The 24,194-nt window shown below is 34.3% G+C and overlaps 1 protein-coding gene and 1 non-coding gene across 8 annotated transcripts in view; one reads left to right on the top strand and one right to left on the bottom strand.

The window, feature by feature from the left end:
* Positions 1-24,194, bottom strand: part of ANKHD1 (ankyrin repeat and KH domain containing 1) — a 118,954-nt gene that overhangs the window by 14,078 nt on the left and 80,682 nt on the right. For all 7 annotated transcript variants that reach the window (XM_025445457.3, XM_049101834.1, XM_049101839.1 and 4 more), the window contains 10 exons: positions 18,805-19,563; positions 12,931-13,076; positions 12,456-12,567; positions 11,825-11,970; positions 11,204-11,346; positions 10,285-10,498; positions 7,890-8,065; positions 7,490-7,652; positions 5,740-5,835; positions 4,933-5,049 (listed from right to left, as the gene is read on the bottom strand). In XM_025445457.3, the coding sequence (XP_025301242.1) occupies positions 4,933-5,049; positions 5,740-5,835; positions 7,490-7,652; positions 7,890-8,065; positions 10,285-10,498; positions 11,204-11,346; positions 11,825-11,970; positions 12,456-12,567; positions 12,931-13,076; positions 18,805-19,563 (2,072 nt within the window). The remainder of the gene's footprint in view (positions 1-4,932; positions 5,050-5,739; positions 5,836-7,489; positions 7,653-7,889; positions 8,066-10,284; positions 10,499-11,203; positions 11,347-11,824; positions 11,971-12,455; positions 12,568-12,930; positions 13,077-18,804; positions 19,564-24,194) is intronic.
* Positions 511-618, top strand: LOC112659128 (U6 spliceosomal RNA). Its single transcript, XR_003136200.1, has one exon. It is a non-coding gene; the product is annotated as a U6 spliceosomal RNA (small nuclear RNA).

The following is a 24,194-nucleotide window of genomic DNA, read 5'->3' as shown; positions in this document are numbered from 1 at the left end:
AAGAAAAGCAAATCAAAATCATAAGATAACCACACGATATCCACTAGATGGATAAAATAAAATAGACAGATAATAGGGCAACCTGGGTGGCTCAACGGTTTAGTGCCAGCTTCAGCCCAGGGCCTGATCCTAGAGACCCTGCATGGAGCCTGCTTCTCCCTCTTGCCTGTGTCTCTGCCTCTCTCTCTCTCTCTCTCTGTCTCTCATGAATAAATAAATAAAATCTAAAAAAAAAAAAAAAAAGACAGATAATAGCAAATATTGGTGAGGATGTGGAAAAATTAAAACCTACAAACCCTGCTGGTAGGAACAAAAAATAATGCAGCTGCTTTGGAAAATAATCTGGCAGTTCCTCAAATGTTTAAACATAGAATTACCATGTGATCTAGCAATTCCCTTCATATATATATCTATATATGATAGATAGAAAAGTAAAATGAAAATATGTTCATACAAAAACTTGTATACTATGATCACTTTGTATACATAGCAAACTTGTATACAAAATTTGTATACTGTGCTTGCTTTTATATACTAAAAACCTCTAACAATACACAGAAGATTAGCATGGCCCCTGAACAAGGATAACGTGCAAATTCATATTTAAAAAAATTCATTCCGGGCAGCCCCGGTGGCACAGCGGTTTAGCGCCGCCTGCAGCCCAGGGCGTGATCCTGGAGACCCTGGATCGAGTCCCACGTCAGGCTCTCTGCATGGAGCCTGCTTCTCCCTCTGCCTGTGTCTCTGCCTCTCTCTCTCTTTCTCTGTCTCTATGAATAAATAAAATCTTTAAAAGAAGAAGAATTCATTCCATATTAAAAAAAAAAAAGAAAAACTTGTATACCTATTGTATACTTATAAGGAGGAAACAACCTGAATGTCCATCAACTAATGAATGGACAAATAAATATGTGTGTGGGATGGGATATTATTTAGCAATAAAAAGAAATTAAGTATTGATACATGTGACAATATGGTTGAACCTTGAAAACATGAAATAAAAGAAGCCAGTCACAGAGGAACAAACATTGTATGATTCCATTTATATGAAATGTCCAGAATAAGCAAATCCATAAAGATAAAGAATAGTTTTTTTTTTTAATTTTTATTTATTTATGATAGTCACACACACAGAGAGAGAGAGAGAAAGAGGCAGAGACACAGGCCGAGGGAGAAGCAGGCTCCATGCACCGGGAGCCCGACGTGGGATTTGATCCCGGGTCTCCAGGATCGCGCCCTGGGCCAAAGGCAGGCGCTAAACCGCTGCGCCACCCAGGGTTCCCCAAAGAATAGTTTAATGGTTAACCAAGCATACAGGGATTGAAGGGGGTGATACTTAAAGGGTGTAGGGTTTCTTTTTAGCAATGTGAAAATATTCTAAAATTGACTGTGGTGATGAATGCACAATTCTGAATATACTAAAAGCCACTGGATTGTTTGTGTGTTTGAAAAAATATATATTTTTAAAATTGAATTTATTTGAGAAAAAGACAGGAGAATACAAGCAGGGGGAGAGGCAGAAGGAGAGAGACAAACAGACTCCCTGGTGAGCGGGGAGCCCCTCTTGGGACCAGGATCCCAAGATCACGACCTCAACTGAAGTCCAATGCTTAACTATGCCACCCAGGTACTCTGAAAATTTATATAAATATATATATATATATATTTTTTTTTTTTTTAAACTAATCTCTACACCCAACAACATGGGGCTTGAACTCATGACCCTCAGATCAAGAGTTACATGCTCTACCCACTGAGCCAGCCAATCACCCCTGAAATGTAGACTTTAAGTCTGTGAACTGTGTGTGTGAATTAAACCTTAGTAATGCTGTTAAAAAATACATTTATGAAAATAAAAATACATTTATGTAGTATCTGTTTGACTAAAGTGCAGCTATCATGATCTTTATAAACTACTAAAAAATCTCACTGTAAAAATATTGACCAGATACTATTATAAAAATTATTTTCCTACTTTATAAAATTTTTAAAGCCACATATATAATTGTGATCACTTTTAGATTTTGCTATGGTTAGTACTAGAAAATGTCATTTATTTTTCCCCAAAAAGGGAACATAGTAATAAGATGCTAGCTTCATGATGAAAGTTTGAAACACGTAGGAAACATATTAAATTATGCATTCTTCTTTGGTAATTAAGTAAAACATTTTCCTCAAAATTATAATTTACCATTTTGAGGCATAAACTGATTATTCATTGAAATGTTTTTAATCCAAATCAGAGGTTGGCAAACTATGGCCTGAATGCCAAATCCAGTCTACTGCCTGTGTTTATGGACTGAAAGCCAAGACAGACTCTGACATTTTAAATGATTGAAAAAAATAAAATGAGTATTTCATGACACTTAAAAATTACACAGAATTCAAATTCCAGTGTTCATAAATAAAGTTCTATTGGAACACAACCATGCTCATTCATTTAGCTGTTGCCTATGGCTGCTTTTGTGCTACAGCAACAGAGCTGAGGGCTTATGACAGACATCATATGGCCTGCAAAGCCTAAAATATTTACTATTTGGCATTTTTTTTTTAAATCTTTTTTTTTAAGATTTCATTTATTTATTCATGACAGACATAGAGAGACACAGGCTCCATGCAGGGAGCCAGACGTGGGACTCGATCCGGGGTCTCCAGGGTCACACCCCGAGCTGAAGGCGGCGCTAAACCGCTGGGCCACCCGGGCTGCCCCTACTATTTGGCATTTTATAGAAAAAGTTTGCAATTCCCTCTGTAAATGAGAAAGGATTGAGAGAAGAGATTGCATATTCAGCTAAAAACTGAATTTCCTCACTCTGAACAAACTGGTTAGCTACTCAAGGGAATTGCTGACCATATGCCTAGGTAGCTACACAAAAATCAAAATTATAGACATGAAAGGTACCTTAATAGTCATCTAACTATGAATTTTGCTTTATTTTAAAATGAATATAACTTTTTTCCCCTTCTGATTTTACCTATAATCCTAAGGTTTCTACTTTTCCCCTTATTATCAGCAATGAATGCCCTTATATATTCACATCTTTTGAACATTTGTCTATTTACCTTAGGCTAAATTTCTATAAGTGGAATGGTGGGAGTAAGGATATCCACCCTTTAAATTTATTTGTGAAAGTACTTCTATTAATAGTTATAGTAATTTATACCATATATCAAAAACCATTCACTAGAGTGATAACCTTTCCCCATCCTTGCCAACAGTAGCTATTATCAAATCTTTACATTTTAAGTTTTGCCAATCTGGTAAAAATTGACATCTTTCTTTCTTTCTTTCTTTTTAAAAGATTTTATTTATTTATTTATTTATTCATGAGGCACAGAGAGAGAGGCAGAGACATAGGCAGAGAGAGAAGCAGGCTCCATCCAGGAGCCCGATGAGGGACTCGATCCTGGACCCCTGGATTACACCCTGAGTTGAAGGCAGATGCTCAACCACTGAGCCACCCAGGTGTCCCTTTATTTCTTTTTCTGTGAATTGCCCATTCATCTGATCAGTTTTTATTCTGGGCAAGTTACAGTTTTTTCAATGATTTGTAAGAGACCTTTCCTTCTGTTCTTAGCTTATACATTTTTTTGGAGGGTTGTCTGTTTGTTTGGGGGAGGTGGGGAAGGGCAGAGGGAGAAGGAGAAAGAGAATCTTAAGTAGGCTCCACGCCCAGCATGGAGCCAAATGCAGGGCTTGATCTCATAACCCTGAGATCATGACCTGAGCCAAAGTGAAGAGTTGGACACTTAAATGACCGAGCTATCCAAACAGCCTGTATTTTTTTTTTTTTTTTGGTAAACTAAGAATTGGTTTCAAGGTTTTAGTATCTCTCAAAATAATCATGTATTTTTTCTTCCTTTAATCACCAACAAAATATCTTCATTTTTTTAAGAGATTTTATTTATTTATTCATGAGAGAGAGAGAGAGGCAGAGAGATAGGCAGAGGGAGAAGCAGGCTGCATGCAGGGAGCCGGACGTGGGACTCGATCCCAGGTCTCCAGGATCACACCCTAGGCTGAAGGCGGCACTAAACCACTGAACCACCCGGGCTGCCCAAAATATCTTCATGTTAAGCTACCTCTTGCATTCTTAAGATAACTCTTACTTGATCATAGTGTTTGTTCTTTTAATACAACTTCTGGATTGAACAGCAACACCCTCATTTTCCAGGTAAGCAGACTGACCCCCAGAAAAGCAATCTTGTTTTTTTATCCTTTTCCATTATACCACACATCTTAGGATATTAGACACTAACTCTATAAGGGAGGATCTAATAAACTACTAATAGCACACATTTTATAGTTAGCAAAAGATTTTCAATGTTTTACTAAATTTTCTCTCAAACTAATGTTAAAACCACTTAGGTAATAATGTCATTTGGCAAACTGCAACCTGCTTGAAAACTAGTCTTTCACTTATATGGTTAAAAATATTTTTTAAGGGAGACTGGGTGCTCAGTTGGTTAAGTATCTGCCTTTTGCTTGTGTCATGGTTCTAGAGCCCTGGGATCAAGCTCACTATCGGGCTCCCTGCTCAGTGGGGAACCTGCCTCTCCTTCTGCCACTCCACTTGCTTGTGCTTGCTCGCTCACTCTCTCTATGTCAAATGGATGAATAAAATCTTCTAAAAAAAGAATACGTATTTTTTAAGGATAAAAGGTCACAATCAAAAAGTTGTAGTGACTAGATAATCATTTCCTTTGAAAGATATTTTGGTTCATAAGGATGGTAAATTTATTTCAGCAAATTTTCAACAATTTTTTAAAAAATTTGTTTGGTTATTTATAAGTAAGTAATCTCTACTACAACCAAAGTGGGGCTCAAACTCATGACCCTGAGATCAAGAGTCACATGGTTTTCCAGTTGAGTCAGCCGGCTGCCCCAATTTTCAACAATTTCTAAAAAGAAAAATTATTTTTCTTACTCACCTTTTCCAGATCAAGTTCCTTCAAAAGAATACTTGCATTCTTATTTGCTTCTGCAGCCTGCTGGTCTTTAGCCTTCACAATTGTCTCAACACATTGGTGACATTTTTTCAAGAGTTCCTAGAGTAGAAAATGGAATTATATAAATATAGGAACACATAACATCAACAGGCCAAATAAACTGATGAACTGATGAACACAGTGAAGTCCAGGACTTAAAGCCCAAACAAATGAAAACTCACTAAGCCAAATACAAGCCATCCTTTGAGTCTAGTTATACATTATTCTTCCTTTTTTTTAAAGTATAATCTTTCATCAAAAAAAAAAGGCACTATTGGGGCACCTGGGTAGCTTAGTCGGTTAAATGTCTGCCTTCAGCTCAGGTCATGATCCCAGGGTTCAAGTCCCATGTTGGGTTCCCTGCTCAGTGGGAGTCTGCTTCTTCTGCCCGCCCCCCCAGCGCCACTTGTGCTTATGCCCTCTCTCTCTCTCTCTCTAATAAATAAAAAATCTTTAAGAAGGGGTGGGGCACTATTTCCTAAAAAGTCTGTGTTCTTAGAAAACCTTCTATTCAGGCCAATAGTCTAGCAATAACCCTTAGTTGCACTCACTGTGATGATAGTCCATAACAGGAAGGAAGTCTCAAAATAATTTATCAAAATTATTATATCCATTCTCCATGGAGAAACTAAAGCATAGATAGATTAGGTATCCGTCTCACATAAGACAAAAGGAAGGTTGCTAATTACACACTTCAGCATACAATTCTATAAAGAACAAAAATGTACGACAACAGTGTATTAAACCTACCTTATCTGTAATTGTTGCTATGTATCTCATGCATTCTATATCAGAAGGGAACTGATTCACTTCCTTCACCAAATATTGAACAACTTTTACATGACCCTGTAAGAAGTACAACAAAAAATGCACAAAAGAACTCCTTAAAAATTTACCCATGTGTTTAACAATTTAAGAGTAAAAGGTGTGGTAATACTTCTGGATAGTTTACTAAACTGAAAATTGAAATTATGAAAACAAAAACATGCTCACACATTTCTCCTAAATTTAATCTAGTATTTCCCACTGAAAACAGAAAAACTTTTATAGAAAACAAATGTTTCCTAGAATAAATCCATTAATAAAAATTAGTGGTGTGAAATGAACCTTTATATAAAAGGGAAACTGGTCCTAAAAGAGAGATGTTCTAGACTTCAAAGCATTATTGTGGGTCCATCTTACTAAACAAGGGAGATGCTCACATTTATATGAGTCTCATGCCTTGAATCTAGGTAAAATGCTTTCTAAATGCTACAATCAGAGGTGAATGATCTTAATTTATTCTAAGTACCATCTATTTTAACACAACCAAACTTGCAGTTTTCCTCCAACCAAGTTCTAAAACATCTTCAAGAATTAGGCTGATGGTGACAAAAATCAGGAAAGTTGTTGCCTCCAGGCCAGGGAATTGAGAATGGACATGATGGAACTTCCCAGGATTATAAAAGCATTTTTTAATGTATTTATGGGATGTGGGTTACACAGGTATATGCATTTATCAAAACTCATTAAACTATGCATCTTAGGTTTATATATTTCACTATATGTAAAGAACACCTCAATTAAAAAGGAAAAATTAAAAAAAAAAGAACCAAGTCTAAAATATATTTTAAGTTCTTTTTGTAAGATACAAAACTTACACTGTTCTCATTCAATAACTATTTAGTGACTACCTAGTATGTGTCAGGCACCAAGCTAAACAAAGATAGTCATGAAGCCTGGTCTTCCTGGATCTTCCAGTCCAGGAAGATAGGCATTAAAAAATTAAATACATGTTTGAATATATAATTACAAATTGGAGTAAGAAAAATAATATGGTACTATAAAAAAGAACAAGAGGACCTTGTTTAGATGGGTATTAAGGGAAGGATTCTCTAAGAAATGACATTTAAACTGGGAGCTAAAGGATGAGCAGAAGTGAGCAAGCAAAGAGCAAGGGAAAGAAAACCAGTGAACAAACTCCCTCTGGCAGATACAGATTTAGTGCATTCTAGACCAGCAGCTGAAGTATAGTGAACAAAGGGGAAGGATAGCATAAACGACTGTTTGAGGACACAGGCATGAGCCATATCATGCAGGGCTTTGTACAGCCATATTAAGTAGTTTATAGTTTATCATAACTGTAATGGAAAGGCTTTTAAAAATATAGCAGACAAGCAAGCCTTAATACATATATAGGAGATCTAGTAAGTTTTTATGAAAGAGTCCTCTCCTTTTTGTTCTTTCTTAGATAGACATCATCTGCATACTTAAATCTCATGTGTTATGTATAACATAACAAAACTAGTCAAGACACCAAGTGATTTAACAACGATGTTGATTAAAGTGAACTACCATATAGCTCTTAGATTTGGCCACAAAAAGAATGGAAAGAAAGCAATGATTTATGTATGGAAATTCAGGCTGTTTTCCAAGAGTAATTCGTTTTTCTCACATGGTTTCAACTTAGAATCAGTTTAAAATGATTACATTTTACCTTTTTCCCTCAACATCAAATTACCTTGCGAAATGCTGACATAAGAGGTGTGATTTTCCTGTTATCTGCTGCATCTACATCAGCACCTGCTTGCACTAGCAATTGCACCACATCAAAATGACCACCGTTGGATGCCAACCAAAGTGGTGTGTTTCCCTTCTTGTTTCGAACATCAATATGGGCTCCCCTATAAAATAAAAAATTGTTAATATAGTTTGTTATCTACAAGAAGGTGTTGGCTTTCTATTTCCTCTATTTGTCTTTTATCTTCTATAAGATAGCATGCAAATAATACGTTCTTTATTTTTTTTAATAATCTGTTCTTTAAAATGTGAATAAAGTAAAACCATCTGATTAACTGTAAACGTGCTCAAAAGCGGAAAGGATCCAATAACTTCTATATATAAATATAAAATTTACCTACCTATTAATCAGGAGCTCACAAAACTTGTAGTGACCTTTGTCGGCTGCTATTGTTAAAGCAGTATCTCTTGAGGAAGGCACAGGGGGAGCATTGACATCTGCTCCTTTATCAAGGAGAACTCTTCCAACCTCTGCATATCCTCCAGAAGCAGCTTCCATCAAAGGAGTAAGGCCAGTCTGTTTAAACCAAAAATTTATGCAAGCAAATTAATATAATTTTTTTAACAGATGAAAACAATTGACTTTATTCATTCATGAGAGACAGAGAGAGAGGCAGAGACACAGGCAGAGGGAGAAGCAGGCTCCATGCAGGGAGACCGATGTGGGACTCCATCCTGAGACCCCGGGATCACACCCTGAGCTGAAAGCAGACGCTCAACCACTGAGCCACCTAAGAGTCCTGTGTTAGATTGAATTAGATAAGCTACAATGAATTCATTTATTTTAACACATCACCTCATATGAAAAAACAATTTTATAATTTTTTAAAAAGATTTTTATTTATTCATTCATGAGAGACAGAGAGAGGCAGAGACACAGGCAGAGGGAGAAGCAGGCTCCATGCAGGGAGCCCAACGTGGGACTCGATCCCGGGACCCCAGGATCAAACCCTGGGCTGAAGGCACTGAACCGCTGACCCACCCAGGGATCCCCAACTTTATAATTTCTAAACTGTTATAAATTTACACACCAGACAATAACTTCTCTGCACAATGAATATAGATACGAAAAATGAATAAAAAGAAAATTAAGTAAAGCACATTGTTCAATGGGAAAATTTTGTTTAAAATATTTACCTGAGAATGTAGTTTGCTAAATAACTCAGGATAAACTCTTTTAATCCTGTTCAAACTTGGGAATAATAGATTAAAATATCACTTCATAAATTTTATGCATTTGTGTCCTTTGCTCTTTGGTCCCCAAAACTTTAGCCAAGAGACATTTCCTACTGGTATCACTTCCAAAGTAACACGGATTTCTATAGGACTCCTAATAGATAAGTGGGCCACACTTGAATACATGAAATACGAAAAAAATAAACTGGATAGCAGGAAAGTTTCATTTTTCTTTGTGCTATGAAAATTTTGAGGAAAATTATACTTCCTAATTTTGTAGATTACAAAAAAAAAATGTAAAGGTTGCATTAAATTTGAAGAAATATAACTAATGCAGTGCAGGGTGAAAATATGAAAATTTCATTCAAATCTTTAAAATTTGAAATGACTACCAGATTGACTATTGTATGACTATAAAGAATTCTACATAAGGTACGTTTTTCTAGGGTTGTAAGTTCCTAGTAGTTCTAAGCACAGAAATTCAAAACACTGATATACTAACTCCTTTCTAAATGCCAAATAGTCATGAATTTGTCAGAATCTGTTATGATCAAATTAGATTTTAGCTGCCTTAATTTTATGATCTAATCAGTAATTTTCTGATCAGGTTTTAAAAAAATATTTTATTTATTTGAAAGAGAGAGAAAGAGCGCACAAGCAGGGAGAGGGGCAGAGGCAGAGGGAGAAGCAGGCTCCCTGCTGAGCAGAGAGCCAAATGTGGGGCTCGATCCCACGATCCTGGGATCATGACCTGAGCTGAAGGCAGGCCCTTAACTGACTGAGCCACCCAGGTGCCCCTCTGATTAGATTTTTATCAATGCTAACCACATGCTTCATTGAGAAAGTTCTTTAAAAATCTACATTAAAGGACTCTACAGGACACCTGGCTTAGTCAGTAGAACATGTGACTCTTGATCTCAGAGTTGTGAGCTCAAGTCCCAAGTCAGGCACAGAGCTTACTTTAAAAAAAAAAAAAAAAAAAGAGGACTCTACAAAATAATCTTATTATAAAAATATCTTATTATATATTCAAAGATTGCAAACTGGAGGATTAACAGAGAGCTAATCAAGTCTGAGGCTGGAAAATCTATGGATTCTACTTTCTTCATTGTCCTTAATAAGTCATGAATGATGATAGTGTGTCATTGGCCACTGAACATCACAATTTCCTGATCTTGCCTTGGGATGTCAGTTTTAACCTACAACAATTTAAAATAGCACACTCAATTTGAGTTGAAATGCCATGCTATTTTTTTTTTTTAAGATTTTATTTTTAAGTAATCTCTACAACCAACATGAGGCTCACACTCATAGCTCTGATATCAAGAGACACACGCTCTACTGATTGAGCCAGCCAGGTGCCCTTTTATAAATATATATTTTTAAGTAAATTCTACCCCTGATGTGGGGTTTGAACTCATGACCCCAAGATTAAGAGCTGGATGCTTCACCAACTGAGCCAGCAAGGTATCCCACAACACCATAGAAATACATAGAAATACATACATAGAAATACATAGAAATACAGTCTAAGAAGTTGAAAAGTTACAAAATGCTTACCTTTGCTCTATGTTCAACATTGGCTTTTCGGTCCAGAAGCAAACTCACAACTTCTGCTCGGCCTTGGAAACAGGCCAAGGTGAGAGCTGTGTTCCGATTGGTCTCTATTTGGGCATTAATGTCTGAACCCATATCAAGCAGCAGTTTCACTGCAGGAACGTGTCCATTCATGGCAGCCAACATCAGGGGAGAAATACCTAGTTTACTCCCAGTCCTAAGGGGAGAAATGTGCTTAGAAAATTAAGATAATATGTTGCTAACTGTTTTTTAAAAAGCAAAGAGAATATAAAAGATGAAAATGATTTAGTTTAAAAAGAAAGGGTTCTAACACCAACGAATGTATTTTATTTGTGTAGACTACTAACTAGGAATGGGAAAATTTCACAATTTAAAACATAATCCCAATTTAGAAGTTATAAATTTCCAGCTATATATAATGAAGCACCTTCTGAAATTAGACCTTTTTAAAAATAGCTATGTTAGCTAAAATAAGGTGTGATTACTTTTAAGTACATTATAGGAATAATTGGTGGTCTTGTAACTTTAGCAGTAACTTTAATTTTTTTAATTTTTAGTTAAAAGTAAAGTTGATTTTAGTACTATCTTAATTAAAAATAGGGATCCCTGGGTGGCGCAGCGGTTTGCCGCCTGCCTTCGGCCTGGGGCGCGATCTTGGAGACCCGGGATCGAATCCCACGTCAGGCTCCCGGTGCATGGAGCCTGCTTCTCCCTCTGCCTATGTCTCTGCCTCTCTCTCTCTCTCTCTCTGTGACTATCATAAATAAATAAAAATTAAAAAATATATAATAAAAAAAATAATAAAAATAAAAATGGTACCTGTACAAATATTTAGAGGAAGACACTTAATCCCAAGGTAGTAATTTATACTAATCATGAGTAATATAATGAAGATAGATACCTTGAATTAATCTCTGCACCAGCATTAAGCAGAATCTTAATGATGTTAACATATCCTCCAGATGCAGCTAGACTCAGTGGTGTATAATCAGACACATTCCTATGTTCTTTATTTGCACCTCGAGCCAGCAGCAAGTCTACTACCTACAAAGTAAAATAAAAACAGAGAAGGATTCAACTTCTAATGAAGGAAGCACAAAGAAATGGAATCTATAATTTCATTGACTAAGTATCTGACATTTTAATTATGCCCTAAATATTCAAATATCAGCACTAGAGAAATGTATTCAATTTCATATCACAGAATTTGGAGCTCTGATTTCCCAATTATATTGAAATAACAAAATGTTACTCATTCTGCTTATCAATGGTTGAGTGGATGAATTTGCAGTTCATATGTGTTAGGATTGTGGCTCATTCAGCCCCAATAAATGTAAGGATAAACAGAATTATTATTATTATTTTTTGCCTGAAGGGCAAGATGATTCACTACTCCCACTAAATTTAGTATATGGAACATATCAACACATGCAAGTTTTATTTATGTAGCTAAATTATTAAGCATATGCATATTTAAAATACGGGTATAATGTTTACAAAATGAAAATCAACATTAACACACCTCCTGACGTCCACCAGAACATGCTAATGAAAGTGGAGTATCCTTAGTGCGTTCAGATTGTGCTTCTATATCTCCACCTTTATCCAAAAGGATTTCAACAACTCCAACATGCCCGGCTGTTGCTGCCAGGATCAGTGGTGTGAAACCTAAAACAGAAAATAAAAGTCTCAAATTTTTTAAATTATTGAGCTATTGTTTTATTTTATTTTATTTTATTTTATTTTATTTTATTTTATTTTATTTTATTTTTTTGAGCTATTGTTTTCAATTCTCTACTATTTCAATAGGAAATCTTTAGGGCAGATACTTAAAACCATTTAACATAAAACTGCTCTAGTCCCTAATTTGTTAGTGACAAAAACCCCAAAACCCCCGATAAAAAGGAAATGCTAAGTCAAACAAAACTACTAAAGTTTATACTCATAATGAGCCTTTATACCTCTGTGTGTTCTACTTTTGGATTAAGGAGAAAAGCAACCATAACTTGTTGTACTCCAGTAGATATTCCTAATTGAAATATGCTTATCCATCTATTTATTGATAATCAAAAATATAATTGTTTTCTAAAAAAAATTTTTTAAAACTTATTTTCTGATGGAACTAACTCTCGAGCTTTACTTCTGACATTTACCTTTTTTATCTCTGTGCTCAATTTTAGCATCTCGTGCAATGAGTACAGACACAAGTTCTTCATGACCACCCGCACAAGCTAATGTTAATGCTGTGTCGTGATTGCTCTCAGTCTAGAGATGAAAAAAAAGTTAGTTTTTGTTTACAACATGGTTATCAATTTAAGAGCAAATAATAATTATTTCTGCAATGAACATACAATGATAATTTTCTTTTCCAAACAAAGAAAATCAGAATATGCAAAATAAAGCAGTCTAGGGGCCCCTGGGTGGCTGAGTCAGTTAAGTGTCTAGTGATTTCTGCTTAGGTCATGATCTCAGGGTTGTGAAGTTAAGCCCTGTGTCTGGCTCCATGCTAAGCGTGGAGTCAGCTTGAGATTCTCTCTCTGCCCCACCCCCTCACTTGTGCACTCTTTCTAAATTAAATAAGCAAAATCTTTTAAATAAATAAATAAAGCAAGCAAGCAATTTACTCACATGTGCATCAATGTCAACTGAAGGATAGACCGGGGGCATAGACTGGGAAGCCACATTGCTTGGAGACTGAGAACAGGGTTCAGGTGTAAGACATTCTGTGGTCTGAGAGGAACTGTTTGAACCAGTGGGCACTCTGCTACTCACAGCTGAAAAACAATATTCATATTGCTGAATTCTACTTAAAAGAGTAAAGTCACTTATATATAGAAAAACACAGAAAACAAAATTTTATAGCAAAAATATAACAGTACTTAAATCACAAGCTTTGGAATCTGACCTATGTTTGAATCCCAATTCCACCACTTTCTGATCTCAGGCAAGTAATTTAACCTTGTAGGGCCTCAATTTTCCTCATATGTAAAATAGGAATGATAATAATAGTACCTGCCTTGAGAGGTTGTTGGAAACACCATTTAAGATAATGCAGGTGAAGTACTTATTAGCATAGTGCCTAATACACAACAAATAATAGCCCTTTATGTTGTCAATAGGGAAAAAATATTTTCCAATAAAGAAGTAAATTTTATATCTTAGTTTATAAAAAGTAATTAGACAAAAATATCCTGAGGACAATGCACAAAAGAGGAGGGGTGGAAAATAAGTTAAAAAAATATTTCTCATATAAATAGCAAAGAGTGTTTTTATAATTCAATAATATTTATTTTGAAAATTTGCTAAAATGAGTCAATCTCTGAAAATAAATCAATTTTTAAAATGAACACTGGAACTTTCTTTAGGGTGTTTGAAACTGCTGTCTGAAAACTGAATTAAAAGACATTATATCTTTGTGTCTCTGCGTTTTTCTTATGTTTCATAAGAGACAGAGTTTGCCCCACAGAAGGAGAAACAGGACCTGTCTCAGAGGAATCTTATGAGTTGACTACTAGGTAAGGTATAAAAAGCATTTAAAACACAGTGTTTGGAACATGTTAAGTGCTCATTAAGCATAATTATCAGATATTTTATAGGATTTTCAGTACTATTGCTCACTGTATTGAAAAATACAAACATTACTACTCACTCAAGAAAAAACTCAGAAAAAATCCATAATCATTAATAATATAAAAAAAGACAAAGCTTCAGTGATGACAATAACCTCTCATCTGGACTAAAAGTAAATAAAAAAACACATAGGTCTCAAAGGAAAATGTAAGCATTTCAAGTGTTACAGAATGCTTAGTCTCTAGAATTTTTATATGACTGGAACCCAATCAAGGATACTGTTCACAAGTGTAAATGACTAAGTTTAGTATACTACTTCTTTATATAATCTCACAAATTTTAAGATGTTCAGATATGTTTCTAGATGAGCTGCACCATCCTCGTCCCCACTGATATATATAAAATCATTTTGTCTATATGAATTTCTGTAGCTTCTATCATGGTTACAAATAAGAATTGTTATTTTATATATTTGTTTCACCTATAAGAACCTGCACAAAATGGAAAAAAAGCTTTAAAAATCTTTGTCATTCACTGAATTAAAAGCAGATAGTATTTTGTTATACCTCCTCAAAATAGCTGGTATGTTTGGAAAACAGCTCTAGAAAATGAGATGCTAAAGACCAATATGTAGCTCCTCTGGAATAGTAAGATTTTAACAATGGTCTAGTAATTATTAACAAATACCTCACTAGGAACTACTTTTATCATTATTAATGTTGTTTATCCATGTTATCTTTTTGTTATGAAAAACAGATATTTTAAAAATTTTAAATAGTTGATTAGAGTACTATGCCAGATGTGATACTATAAAAGACTTCTTTACAGACATGGCTTTTCAAAAATACTTCTGTGCATTTAACAGCTCTATGACCAAAAATGTGGTGTTACATCAACTATTGTACATTTTCGTACATTACCCTAGAAACATTTTTCCTCCTCGCAATAATGACAATCAGAAGCATTCCACAAAAGTGACTTTAATAGGATCAAATACATACAAAAATAAAGATAAGACTAGAAAATAGCATGATTTAAAAGATACATGTGGAATAAAGGTTTTATTAATATAAAATTGTACCAACACTATTACATTTTTTTAAAGTCCTAAAACGTTTTCTACCTTTGAATGAAATGTCTCTGAAAATGACAATGACAGATCTCTACCACAAAGGGCCCTATGTAATTCAAATTAAATTTATGCACTATCCTAAAATTGGGTAATAAAAGAATTAAGTGCAATATTCTACTTAATTCTTTATGAAATTTAAGATGGCTTTGTAGGCAATACAGAAGATAATAATAAACCTTATATAAAAATCTCAGATACTAGATGTACATAAACTATGCTGTGAGATTCTAGTAAATTAAATCACCATAATCTGTTTTGTATATAGTAACTTTATTAAATAAATAAAATATTAACATTTATTAGAAAAAATTATTTGAAGATATTTTATTGCAAATTCCCTCAAAAATAAGAGGGTTTCCTATTTACCTTTTTATTGCTAAGCTACTACAGGATTACTTAAAGCAAGATACTTTGGAATTAGAATTTGTTTTAAGAGAACCTATTAAGGTGCCAACAACAGTAACAATGTGCTAGCTACAAAATTATATTAAACCTTATACATATATCAAATCTTAATATAAAAACAATAAGGGAAATTGTTAATATTGTTTAGCAGTCTAAGGTAATAACAAATATCTTTAAAATAAATTCAGAACTTAAACATGAATTAGATGCATACATATTACACTATACCTTAGGTTCTTAAACATGGCCGAACTGAAAAACAAAACAAAACAAACAAACAAAAAAACAACCCATGGCTGAACCAAGTTTGAGTCTTGACACTTACTAGCAACAATTTGTATAGGCCTCAGTTTTTCAACAGAAAAAGACTGGGAAAAGGACCTATTTTATAAGATTATTATAAATAGCCCATGAGATAACATTCATAAAGCATTAAGCACAGAACTTAGTACATGTTAAGTACTCAATAAATGTGAATAAATTGATACTGAGTTGATTTTTAATCAATCTTTTTATATTAATAATAAAATTTTTTTACTAGAGGTTTCTGGAACTGCTCTTAAGGTAAGAGCTATTTTGTATATTTTTAGATTTCCAACCTTAGTTCTAGACATTTGAACTGAGAATCACTTGTTATTATGATACTTTCTAAAAGTCCAAAACTTACTTTCACTTCACAGAAAGGAACTGAAGAACCATGCTCCAAATCAAGAGTTTACATACATTCTGTCTGGGACTATATCAAGTATGACACAAAGCCTATATACTAAAATACTACATAAGCTAATCAAGTCATGACTTTAACAAATAAGCAATAAAAAAAAATACTCCTATATTTAAAGAGTGAAATTTATTCTATTATATATGAATATTCTCTAAAGTGAAAGTGTAAGATGTATAGTATTCTCTCCTTTATTAAATATGAAGGATGAGAACTAAATTTGGGTAAAATTAATACATCTTTGGTCTAATCTACAATCATATTGATATATTAATATATCATGAAATTACAGAATTAGGTATTCACCTAATCCATCCTTGTCTAATTTCTTTCACCTTTGAAAAAGAAAATTAAGAGAAATTTGGTCTTAATAAAATAACTTTTTAACTTTAAGTGAGATAGTTAACCATCTTGAGCAAAGAAAATCTAATTATTGCTATGTGTTTTAAAACAGATAACCACAAAAATGGAAATTTTTTATATGAAGATAATTTTTTTAGTTATTGGCTGATTTATAAATTATAGCTTGTTAATAAAGGAATATTGTACAAAAAGATAAGCCAACTACCGCTATACATTAATCTCTAATAGAAATTACATTTTCAGGGATGCCTGGGTGGCTCAGCAGTTGAGTGTCTGCCTTTGGCTCAGGGTGTGATCCCAGAGTCCCAGGATCAAGTCCCACATCGGACTCCCTGCGAGGAGCCTGCTTCTCCCTCTGCCTATGTCTCTGCCTCTCTCTCTGTGTCTCTCATGAATAAATAAATAAAGTATCTTAAAAAAAAAAAGAAATTACATTTTCTTAGTTTCACTATATATAATTAAAAGAGGTTTTTAAACAAATTTTTTGAACTTTATAAAAGACCATCTCAATGTAACAAATAGTTCGATGAAATAAATTTTGCCTCCCCTACAAGAACCATCCATAAACACTACCATAAAGTTAACATCTACAAGTTCCTTTTAGAGCGATTTCTGCATTAAAAAAGAAAAAAAATACAAGTTCTAAGTTACAACAAAACTAGATTGAAAAGTAATGTGGGTTTCATAACTGCAAACTGAGTACTCAATTAGGAACATTAAAAAGCTACTTATGAAAAAAAAACTACTTATGTTATCATAAATCTTAAAAATGTTATTCCTATATTATGTTTCATTATTATTATTCATAATTGTACTGACGCTCATATATCTACTTCTACCCAGATTAGATATTAGAAATATAAATGAGCTCTAAGAGTTCATTCATAATTTATAATAACTCTCAATACCAACAACACAAAGTTAATTTGAGTTAAGTGGCTGTGGGCTGAAGATATAAAAATCCAAATTAAAGAATAAAGAATCTAATTCCTTAAGTATTCCTCCTCCATACAGTGATACATTAAAGGAGGCTCATAGGCAGTATCACAATTCTAGAAACATTGCAAGTCATACAAATGCCCAATAAAATTCCTGGTTTAAGTAAGCTTATTCCACATTTTTAAAGATTCAGTAAAGATTAGGAAGGCTAAAAGCTCACAAAAGAAGGAAACTGGGATAGCATAATTGGGATGGGAAGAGGGGAAGAGAATATGACAAGAGGAAACAGACAACAGTAAGGAAAAAAATGTTGCAATCAAGAGACAGAGGACTGGCCTGCCTTTGAATATCACTCCAGCTACATCTTAGTTCTTGGTCTTCATCCACTGTCAACAGCCATTCTGGCTGCATTTCTGAACTGGGCTCTCATGGAGGTGATACATTCACCAGCCATCTTTAGGAAGGTAAATGATTAATTGCACTGTTTTCCCACTGCTGCAAGGACAATGAAAGGGAAAGTAAACTTGTGCACCTCATTTCATATCTAGTTGTAATTTTCCACACAACAATAAAACAGAAACATATACTTCAAGGTTATCAGGCCTTTCTTTTGTTCTTTTCTTGTGTGTATGTCTGTTGTGTCTGTCTGGTGCTTTCACCAAGATAATTAATATAAAAATCCCAATCTCTAAATCATCATCCAGTTGATGATAACTTCAATTTAATTTGAATCTTCTAACCACACATACAAGAACATGGAATGCTTATAGTTTTCCCTGAACATCCCTCTTAATTAGAGATATTTGAATTGATCTAATAAAATCAGAAATAAAGAGAACGTAATTTAGAATTATGATTTCTAGACATGAAAATCACTAGCAGGAAAATTTAATGTATAATCTTATACGAGTATCTCTAAAGCCTAAAAAGAAAGTCTACTTTGAGATCTCCTACCCGAAATAGAACACAGGGTGATGTTTTGTTTTTTTCAATTAGGTTTTTAAAATAATCTCCACACCCAATGTGGGGTTCAAACTCATGACCTGGAGAGCAACAACTGTATGCTCTACCAACTGAGCAACCCAGGTACTGCACAGGGTGGTTTTGATACCAAAGTTCTAAAATAAAAGATCACGGCCACTTTATTTTTTACCTTTGCAAATCACAAAAAAGAAGAGAGGAAAACAAGATTTTGTGTGTTAGTGCTGTCTAGCTTAGTTAAATTCACTTCCAAAATATCTCAAGGAATAGGTAATTTCACAAAGATGTTCTTAAATGGAAAAGTACCACGCTGGTGTTTTTGGAGGGCCGTGTAAAGAAGTTGAGCACACAGATTAAAGAGAAATTATTACAGATATATTTCTTAACCCACCTGCTATCAGGTCATCAAGAGTGTCGGTAAGCGTCTGGGCTGGAGTTGCAACCATAAGTCCGTCTGGTTCTTGAACTAACAGCCCCTGATCATGTCCAGTAATAGCAATCTGAGGCTGTCCTATAATCTGATGATTACCTGATACTTTCTGAAGTTCAAGAGAATTTGTCCCATTAGAACCTAAGTCACTGGAAAAGTTACACTGTGGAGATGATAAAGGCTGGACTGGGACAAAATCAATTTGTTCTGCCGATGGTGGAGACTGCTGCTCATCATCAACATCATTATCTTTAAATAAGATTGTGTCAACCTGAGGTAACTCTGATAAATGATCCTCTGGGAGACTACCATCTCCTTCCCCTTCTGGGAAGACTCCTCTATGAGAGCACTGCTGGTGTAGAGATACTGTGTCTTTCTGACCTTTGGTTTCCAAGTATTCTTTGGTAAATTGCTGCTGTGTTTTCATCTGCAACTGCCTTTCCACTTTCTGTAGTTCTTTCAGTATTTTCTTCTTCTTCTGAACTTGTTCTTCTCTGTTCTTTTTAAGTTCTTCTATCTTATCTTTGTTCAGAGGTTCACCTTGAATTAACTCCAGTGACTTAAGCTGTGCTTTTTCAATAGCACTAATTCTTTGTCCCAGTTCATTCAGCTTGCCTTCAGTCTCCTCTACTATGCACTCCAAAGGCTGGTATGGGTGAAAAGGTGGCAGTACGTCCTGATCTGCTACCTGCAGGGAACTGGACTTCTGCTTGGATGTACCTAAGCACATGAAAAATGTTTGAAAAAGTGCCATGCTAAAAAAAAAAAAAAAAATCAGCTCCCCCTCCCACACACACGGACCTCCCTCCCCAGACCCTTATAACTAATGCTATAAAATGAATGTTCAGAGATTCATACCAATGGGAGTCAGATTAAAGACTGTACTCATCTATTTCAACACAGCACACACTGGGATGTTGCTGATTAAAAAAATGTGAATTTTTCAATTAAAAATTGAATTTTTAGGATAGGAGGATTTTGGAAACTAAGGTGGGGCAGGGAGAAAGGAAATCAGAGAGGAAAAAGAATCTCAAAATTCTGCTTATTAGATTGGACTTTTAAAGAATATCAAATCTAAAACAGAATTAAAATGTGTTGAGGATGTCATTAGAGATATTCCAATTTTTTCCTTACAATATTAACTGTGCAAATAAAGGTTACTACAGGAAACTCTAACTTATAAATCAACATAGCGAAAAGTATTTTTCAAGCGGCCAAACCTTTGTCTTATTGTATTAAAATACAATGTAAAATTGTTTATTTCCTCTAAAATTTTCCATTAAATAAGTCTTTAACATTTCTTTACCTGAAAACTACATTAAACTTAAATCACAAAGGACAATTATTCTGAGTTTAAATAAAGTCTTCACGTAGAAAAACAATGAGTGTTACTGAGGAGAAAATCACTTCTCATACAGAATTTCTCATATTGCCAGTGTATGTTAAAAATGAAGTAAATGTATGTTATTTTAAGATTCTGGATCGCACTTAAGTTACTCCCCTCATGACAAAATGATTATCAATATTAACAATCCTAACATCTGGACATAAAATGGAGGAAATATACAAGGCTTACTCTTCCTGTTCAGGAAGAACTGGGGTTATTCAACAATGAAAACAACTGATAGGTTCTACAGGTTGGATGAACCTTGAAAACATTACGCTAGTCAAAGAAGCCAGACACAAATGATCACATATTGTGTAACAACATTTATATAAAATCTATATATAGAGAGAGGAAAGTAGTAGTTGCCAAGGGTTATGGTATTGAGAATGAAGACTGATTACAAACCAGCATGAGAGATCTTTTCAGAGTGATAGAACTGTTTAAAACTAGATGGTAGTGACGGCTACATAATGCTGTAAATTTACTAAAACTCACTGCATTGTACACTTAAAATGCAGGAACAGTATGGTATGTAAATTAAACAACAGTAAAGCTACTTTTAAAAAAGATCTGAGTAAAAAAGTTGTTTTCTGAATTGTAGTCAACATATATGAATAACATAGGTAACATAAGATTTTAAAAAATAGGATCATCCAATGCATTCAACATGATTCTAAAGTCCAAAGGAAAAATGTCATCCTCCATTTGATGTTAAAATACTCTAAATTACAAAAGGGTAATGAAACACTAGAGAAAAACAGAGATTCAATGGGTTCTTTGTTTTTGGTTTTTGCTAGAATAGGAGGTGTCAAAACTGCAGGTACCTCAGGTATCTGCAATATATTAATGAAAAAGTCCAACAGTTTTCCTCCTAGATATTGACTTTAAAAGGGTTAGGATGCCACAGTTCCAAAACTATTGCAATCACTTTAAGAGACTTAATTATTCTTCAAAAGCAAAATGTATTGCCCACATTTAGTTTCATATTTATATCTGAGCAAAGGGACGGATTATTCTTTCAGAACAGAAGCTGTTGTATTTGTGAGATAATTTTTTAAAAGGTTTTATTTTTGTATTTGAGGGAGAGAGAACACTAATGGGGGAGGGTAGAGGGAGGGAGAGGAGCAGACTTCCCAATGAGCAGGGAGCTCAGTGCAGCCTCCATTCTAGGACTCCAGGATCATAACCTGAGCTGAAGGCAGACGCTCAACCAACTGAGCCACCCAGGCACCCCTGTGGGATAATTTAATAACTACTTCTAGAAGATCTTACAGGAATCCAGGAATCCATGATTTATTTGTTCCAAGTACCTAATAACAATCAACAGGTAAAAAAAGGGAGATCTGCTGCCACAAATAGCAGATTAATGTAGATTCTTTTGCTAGTCCAACAAAGAAATTTTCAATCAATAAATTCAATGACAATTCAGCCTCTACAAAGACTGAATGTTCCTTTAAATGTTCATTGATTTTAATACATGCTAGTATACTTACTATTTAATTTGTATTTGAGATTAAGGAAAACTAGGTAAGAGGTCAATACCAATCTGACTGATAATTATATGACCACCCTGGACTTATCAGATCTAAAATCTTATGAATAGTATGACCCAAAATAAGATTGGAATTTTGAGGACAGTAACTGATAGGAATAAGCCCTATCTTGTTAACAAATAAAATACACTATGCTTAGAGCACAAGATTACTAAAGGAACTTATTCCACTTAATATAAAGACTTTAAGGCCAGGACATGTGTAGCAGGAAGAACAGGATGGTGAAAATAATGGACAAAAAGAGGTTCTTCCCAAAAGAGCCAATGGGTGAGTATCTATAATCATGGAGTTAGTGGGATTGTACAGCTACACATTAAAGCACTAATATAAGCTATAAATCAAGAAAAAAAAACAATTTGGTAAAAAGAAATAATTTTTGTCACCTAATTATTCCTAGAAGCTAAAGCAACACCTTCAGTGTTTAGAAGGGAAGGCAGTAGTATAAGATGCCAGAATATAAGAGTTCCAGCTTTTTTAAACATCTCCCATTGTTAGATACAAATAAATCTATACTAGTAGCATGGAGAGACATTTTAAAGTACTATTTATGAATATAGGTAAGGCCTTACTCTTTGGTCTAGTGTTTATTCTACTTCCTCAGCTTTCCCTTTTCCTCCATTAAATAAAATTAAAAAGTCTGTCATAGGAAACCATGACGTAGAGACAGCTTAGAATATAGCCTTTATTTTATGCACAGTGAGGGAATGAGGTGGACATATACTTGTCAAAAATTGAATTTACTATTAAAACCAGTTTAATTCCATCATTAGACATTTTTATGTCTAATTAGTATACTGTGCAATAAAAAAAATAATGGCCAAAGGGAAAAATATACAACATATGGATAGATATAGATTTGGTTTCACATTTCCTCACTTATTTTTGTCTAAGGAAATTTAAAAATTGTTCCACAATCTCCTTGCTTTCTTACATCACCAAACAGCATCTTACTAGAATGATTTTTAAACAACACTCTGAACTGGGTCTTAAGTGGAAAAAAAAGGTTGATGAAGTACAGTTGAAAATAACACAGGACAAGTGTAGTAGCATATATATTATCTAATGGAATTTGTATTTGGATAAATAGATGTCTACTGTGTTCTGAGTTTCAATATAAAATATTTCTTACTATGGTCACAATCAAAAATGAAAACCACTGGCCTAGAAATGACTCATTTTTCCTTTATGCCTAAATTTCTGTCTTAAAATTTCCCAAAGTACAGGCATGCTATACATCTTTAACACAGGAAGGATAACCAAGAGCATTCAAAGACAGAGCATTTGTGTTAACACGCCAAAGGATTAACTGAACCTTCTGCCTTTTACTGTAAATCTTCTAGGTTAAAAGACATTACATTTGGACATATGTAAATTCACAGAAAAATGATTACATAATAGAAATCTGCTAAACTAGAGAATATTAGCAGTAAAATTTTCAGAGGAACTCTCAATTTCATTCACTGTACACAATCCCTATATAATTTTACTGATTTGATAGAAAAATGAGAACTTTTCATGTTGCCTACACCAATAAACAATTCTGGGATAGAAAGTAGCATATTAATTTGATTCTTGGTTTATATTCAAATTTGTTTTCAATCTTTTCCCAACCATTCTAGGATACTACTTCTTCATTAATTTTTTAAACATCCTCTTTAATTGCAATGTCTCTCTTCTTAAAAAAATTCTTAATAATTTTCTTTGTCTTCAGAATAATTTGAATTCTTAGCCTGGCACTCATTAATTTATTTGACAAATATTTGAACAACTAGTACAAACAAGGCATAGTGGACCATACAAAGACAAGCGATATAAACCCTGCCCTTGAGGAGCTTACAGTCTAAAAGGGGAGATGTACAAAACCCAATACAAGGATAAAGCCAAGTGTTGGCAGGCTTGGAAATGGAACAGAGGGTGTATAATATGGATAACATGGGAACTCTAATGCATTGCAGTGGGAATATAAACTGCTATAGCCATCCTAGTAAGCAATTTGTGACACTTTGTCAGATAAATATTATGCATTCCTATGACAGGTAAATCTTCTTCTTTTTAAAGATTTATTTATTTTTTATTTTAGAGAGCGCATATGCCAGGGGGAGGGTGGACGACAAAGGGAGAAGTAGAGGGAAACCTCTCAAGCAGACTCCCCACTGAGCACAGAGACCCTGGCCATGAGGCGCAATCTCACAACGCTGAGATCATGACCTGAGCTGGAATCAAAGAGTTGGATGCTTAACTGACTGAGTCACCTAGGCACCCTGTAGGACAAGTAATTCTGAACCTGATTTTAGATCAAAGAGATTCTCACACAGATCCTTAAGAGGACTGTACCAGGATTTTCATCACAGCATTGTCTGTGGTGGTAGGAAATGAGAAACAATTTGGATAACCATCATTGGAAAAAAACA

The sequence above is a fragment of the Canis lupus genome, chromosome 2 (genome assembly GCF_003254725.2).
Source record: "Canis lupus dingo isolate Sandy chromosome 2, ASM325472v2, whole genome shotgun sequence".
In the NCBI taxonomy this organism is placed as follows: Eukaryota; Metazoa; Chordata; class Mammalia; order Carnivora; family Canidae; genus Canis; species Canis lupus.
The sequence above is the reverse complement of the archived record's forward strand: the minus strand, read 5'-3'. Positions and strand labels throughout refer to the sequence as shown.